We start from the raw sequence: 5,985 nt of genomic DNA, 5'->3' as shown, positions 1-5,985 counted from the left end.
CTGTAGCCAGAAAGCCCGTAGTATGAAGTGTGTCCACACACTTCATACTATGTATTTTTCTAAAAGTCAGGTATGCATCTTACTCTTAGATTCGTCTTTGAGAATTTGATGTCTTGAATTGATTTGATATCTTTGAATTGGCTATGTAAATGGTATAATACATATTTACCTGACTGATAATAAATTGTTACATTTTATTTATTCTGACATACTCTGAAATTATTTTCTCAAGTAGACTAACTTTGTGCGCTGAAAAGACCGAACACGCAAGAAACCTTCAGCCACCACTGGATACCTTCCTTGGGCCAAGTGCGTGGACCTTACACCTGGGAATTGAACCCACAACCCACAAATTGCTCTACCACTGAGCCACAGGAAATAGTTCAAGCACAAGTATAGATTTGAACTATATAGACTATATAGAAATAGATTTGAACTATACTTAGTGTGAAATAAATCTATTTTAAATATATTACTTTTTTACTAGGGTATATCTACAAATTGCTTAATTATAGTTGTTCCTGCATGTTTAACATTTAAAATCTTCCAAAATGTATATACATATAGTTAGCAAACTCAAGGTAAGACAAAGTTTGTGGTTAAAGAAACAGGATAGGCTAAATAGTCTAACCTTCATCTTTAATTGCTGATTTTTTGTAGTTTGAAACTTGTAGGATACTAACCCCAGATCAAGAAAACGTCTCCTGGTTTTCTTGTCCAGCAGCACCGTTGGACTATCAGGTTCATCAGGGCCTGTGTCATGACTGTCGTCTGAAAACAGATCATCAAAATGAGCATCAGAATCCCGATCAGAATCTGGCCCAGGTGTTTGAAACATTTAATATGGATCAGAATGATCCAGATCTGAAAATCCTATATGTTTTGCTATCCACGATAAAGTTGTTGTTTTTTTTTACACAGCAAATTTGATTGGATCATCCATATTACCAATTTTCCATATTAACAAATCTGAATTTCCAGAGCTGTAAATGGGAAAACATATTTCAGAAAATGGATTTCTGCTATCAGATGGGTTCATATCTTCAAAGGAAAATAAATGTAATTGGATTAGATCACGTAATCAAGTCTTGGTTTTGATCTGGATCAAACCTTTAGTGTGTGTTGTTCAAAACTTTTTAGTTGGATTGGGATACTTCTGATCCAAAAACATCAGTATTATATATCGGTGGATTTCAGGAACAACATTTCAAACTTTAAAAATGTATCCTACATTGTGATATGTAGTCCCATTTAGAGCACTGGTAATCTGGATTCAATGATCTGGAAAAGTTTGTATGTGGATCATGGTGATCTAATCCAATGTTGCTTTGAAAAAAAAAAAGCACAAAAGTAAGAATGTTTACCTGATCCAGGATAGCAAAACAGGGGATTTCCAAATATGAATCCTTCTGATCCAGATTAAAAGTTTTGAAAAACTGGGCCCAGAATTTAGTCCAGATCAGAATCAGAATAGAAGCTCAAAATTAGAATCTACAGTAATCCAGATCAGAGTCAGAATCAGGATCAGAATCACTTTAGAATCAAAATAATTTCAGAATCAGAATTCACATTTATTGTCCAAGTTAATTATATTTATGATATTCCATTAGATGAAATGTTCGTATGCAGTTCAAACCTTCGCTCTGTGAGTATTCTCCATAGTGTAGAAGGGGTTGGCTGCCCTCACGTGACTTGAGGTGGTCCGCCTGGCAAAGATGGGCAGGGGAAGATGTCTCTGAATGGACACAGGGCCTGGAGGGAGACTTGGATGGGGTGAGGGGCAAAGCCTCTTGAGAGGAAGTGTTCAGGAGGTGCCTGTAGCTCCGTCTTTCATCTTGTGCCTCCCTTTCTCCAACCACAGTGTAGGGGTCAAAGGTGAATGTTTGGTCTCTCCGTGAGGAAGGGGAGGAAAGGAGCAGGTCAGAGGAGGGGGAGGAGCAGCGAAAGGAAGGGTGGATTGGTGAAGAGGAGGTCTGCACGGAGCCGCCATAACTCTAGACCGCAGACACACACGATGACATATCATATCCCATGAGACTCACATGAATGCGTGTTTTTTATGGTCAACTGAAACTAAAACTAAATAAATATTGTTACTTGAAATAAAATAACCATTAAATGAAATCAAATAAAAATACTATTTTTTGAAAAGTATAAACATTTTGTTTCAGCTGGTTGCCAAAGTAACATTTCTCATTTTCATTTAGGTTAACTTGATGTACTACAATAACTAAAACTAAAACTATATAGACATATTAAAGGGGTCATATGATGCGATTTCAATTTTTCCTTTCTCTTTGGAGTGTTACAAGCTCTTGGTGCATAAAGAAGATCTGTAAAGTTGCAAAGACTAAAGTCTCAAATCCAAAGAGATATTCTTTATAAAAGTTAAGAGTTAACCACGCCTACCTAAAACGGCTCGTTCTAACACGCCCCCAACATATCTACCACACTATGTGGGAAGATTTGCATAACGCCGCCCAAATGTTCACACAAAGAAAGAAGGCGTAACTTTTATTCGCTGTGGTATTGTTGCTGCCGCCATGTCGTGAAGATGCTGGGTGTTTCGTTGTGAAAGCGAAACTACTTTCAAAAGAGGACGATATCCGCTTCGTCATACCTGGAGCTGATCTGTGCTGGTCGCTGAGGAAATACATCAACTTAGTGCTGTGGATCGCCGGATCGGCTTTCACCGTGGACGAAGTGGAGTCCAGCCCGGGGTAGTCACATGTGGTTGCCGCAGGCATCACAATATGGTAAGCATTACCATTACATTAACATTTTCGTCACACGCTTGAGGAATTCGGCCAATCACAACGCACTGGATAGCTGGCCAATCAGAGCACACCTCGCTTTTTCAGACCGATGAGCTTTGTAAAAATCGACGCGTTTCAGAAAGGCGGGGCATAGAGGAGAAACAATAATGTAGAGTATGTGGAAAATAATGTGTTTTTTTAACCTTAAACCGCATAAACACATTTCATTACACCAAATACACAAAATAATGTTCTTTTTAGCAACATCATATGACCCCTTTAAAGAAAACTTACACAAATAACAAAAATGACTACAGAATTACTAAAACTTAACATAAAATATAAACTATTAAAAATTATAATAGTTTCTCAGTTATAATACAACACTGGTGTTTATATCTCAAGGTTGCATTTAAAGGAATTATTTACCTAAAAATTCTGTATTAAACACATATGCTGTTATTTTTTCTTCTGTGGAACACACACACACACACACACACACATAGATCAATTATCGATCAAGAAAAAAAATAAAATAAATCACGCAAATCTTTTTTTATTGACCATGCCTGTTAAGCTCCAAAAATTACCACCAAAAAGCAGCATGAATAATTCCAATAAAGAGCTTAATACTTTTTATTAAGAAGGATGCATTAAATAGATCAAAAGTGACATTAAAGACTTTTATAATTTTTTACAAAATATTTCAATTTCAATAAATTAATTCTTTTGAACTTTTTAAAATCTAAAAATCATCTAAAAATGTATCATGGTTTTCTACTATTTTCAATAGAGAAAATAAGAAATGTGTCTTGAGCACCACATCAGTGTCTCAGAATGTAACTTTCAAGACTGGAGTAATAGCTGCTAAAATGAAGGTTTGCTAGTAATAAGTTACATTTTAAAAATATATTAAAATAGATACCAGTTATTTTAAGTTGTATTAATATTCTATAATTTCACTGTTTTTACTGTATTTTTATATATGCTTATTTATAGTGCTTATTACAACTATCTCAATTCTTTTCTCACCTGTAGGGCATTAAGTGAGTCAGGATTGTCGCGCCATCAAAAAAAGAAGTGTATGGTGATGGCTCCAAAAGTAACTCAAAAGTAGTGTAATGCATTACAATTCAGAGACAGTAATATTGTAATGTAACTAATTACTTTCAAAAGACAGTAACTAGTAATATATAATGTATTACATTTTGGAAGTAACTTGCCCAACACTGCTTATAACAGCATATGAGTTTGGAATGACAAGAGGGTGAGTAAATAACATGACACGTGACAAAATTGTCATTTTGGGTGAACTACTCATTCAGTCAGATGCATGAAATCTATAACATACACACACCATTCTATCAATGCTGTCATCTCCATCTATCGAGCTCACGCTGTCTCTCAGGCGGGTTCGGGAGGGCCGATGCCTCCTGGTTTTGATTGACAGTTGTGCTTTGGCTTTCTGTAGACTGCTGTCAAGTCGTTCGGTCTCTGGAACCGCCTCCGTCAGATCTAATGTGGTATAAAACACACAGACGTATGTTTAATCCCTGAGTTCGTTTGAAATTGAGCATTTGGAGACAAAAGCCCAAGAGGCACAAACTAACACCACAAATATGATGAAAATCCTGATAACTGAGAAGACTGCTGCACTCCTCTCAACACACACTCATGCACACATTAGTGTTCTCGATACAATCCATAAAATGCAGTGACACCGTAAAGCAGGCCTGAAGCTCTATTAAGCTGTCAACAGCCTAGATTACTTATATGAATGATGGGCATTCCTCATGTATACCCTGGGGGTGTGTGTGAGGGTCAATGAAACAGGAAGTACACAAACACACACTAACAAATACACTAAAGTGAGAGAATGGCACCGGGCAGTGTGTAAATATGTAGCTACATTAACAAGAACTTCATCTAAGTATTCATATTACAATATTTTGTGTTTGTGAAAAAAAAAACTCCACAAATCCACATGATTATATTCATAAGTATAACATTTGCTGTGATTTAAATGACTCTGTGAATCAAATAAATAAATTAAATCAATAAACTGACTAATTTTGATAAATTATGCCATTTGGATTCTTTATACTGTACTGAATTGTACTTTTTTTAAAATAATATGTGCATGTCACAAATTATTTATTTGGTTAGTACTATGTCAGTACAACTTTGATGGCACATGACATCACTGTTTGTCACATGACGTCATCACAATGAATTTTTAATTCGAGTGGCAAGTAAAGGCAGTAAAAGCAGTCATATGACATGGTCAAGGTCAACTGAGAGCATTGGACTGATGGATACCACATTACGAGAAAACATTGAAAAAATTGTACAAAAGTTGTCACTGGGGTGGTGCCCTTTCAAAAGGTACTAATATACACCATTTACAACATACTAATTTGTACACTTTAGGTAATAATATGTACCTTTAAGGTACTACTACCCTTTTAAGAGTAGGCTAAATAAGGTACCTTTTGGAAGGGTACCATCCTAGTGACAGCAGTTTTTTCTGGACATATGCTGTGTTGTACAGTGCATATTTTGGGAAACGTAATTAATCCAAGTATTCCATGCCTACAAAAAATTTGCTTAAGCATAGTACACATACTATAGACCTTAGTCAGTTTAGACACCATATTGAATTTAAGACGGATGAAAAGCAGGCTGTGAGGGATAGACTTACAGTCTTTACAATGATATACTTTAACAACTTATTTTCATATATATACACTTTAACTTTAATGTAATCAACAACTCTAAATTAATAGTTTTATATTTCTTCCTTTTTGATTTGATTATGTCATTCGCAATGCTTGGATGTAGTTCTTCCCCTCACTAAAGCCTTTAGAGGGATAGTTAAAATTAAAATTCTGTCATCATTTACTCACCCTCAAGTTTTATGTATGAGTTTTCTTCTGTTGAACACAAAAGAAGATATTTGAAAAATGTTAGTAACCAAACAGTTGACGGTAGTCACTGACTTCCATAGTATTTTTTTAAAGGGGTGGTTGATTGCGATTTAACTTTTTTAAACGTTAGTTAGTGTGCAATGTTGCTGTTTGAGCATAAACAATATCTGCAAAGTTACGAAGGTGAAAGTTCAATGCAAACGGAGATATCGTCTTTTTTGAATTCTGGCAGTTTAATAGTAGGGACTACAACGAGTTACTTCCCGGGTTCGTGACATCACAAACCCAGACAAACCCCGCCC

General features: G+C 35.8%; 1 protein-coding gene across 6 annotated transcripts in view; it reads right to left on the bottom strand.

The window, feature by feature from the left end:
* LOC107716455 (sterile alpha motif domain-containing protein 14-like) overlaps positions 1-5,985 on the bottom strand; it is a 14,525-nt gene that overhangs the window by 4,662 nt on the left and 3,878 nt on the right. For all 6 annotated transcript variants that reach the window (XM_016522908.1, XM_016522909.1, XM_016522907.1 and 3 more), the window contains 3 exons: positions 4,114-4,271; positions 1,637-1,994; positions 684-771 (listed from right to left, as the gene is read on the bottom strand). In XM_016522908.1, coding sequence (XP_016378394.1) covers positions 684-771; positions 1,637-1,994; positions 4,114-4,271 — 604 coding nt within the window. The remainder of the gene's footprint in view (positions 1-683; positions 772-1,636; positions 1,995-4,113; positions 4,272-5,985) is intronic.

Source organism: Sinocyclocheilus rhinocerous, unplaced genomic scaffold, assembly GCF_001515625.1.
Source record: "Sinocyclocheilus rhinocerous isolate Xijiao unplaced genomic scaffold, SAMN03320098_v1.1 scaffold419, whole genome shotgun sequence".
In the NCBI taxonomy this organism is placed as follows: Eukaryota; Metazoa; Chordata; class Actinopteri; order Cypriniformes; family Cyprinidae; genus Sinocyclocheilus; species Sinocyclocheilus rhinocerous.
This window is presented reverse-complemented; position numbering and strand designations above follow the sequence as displayed.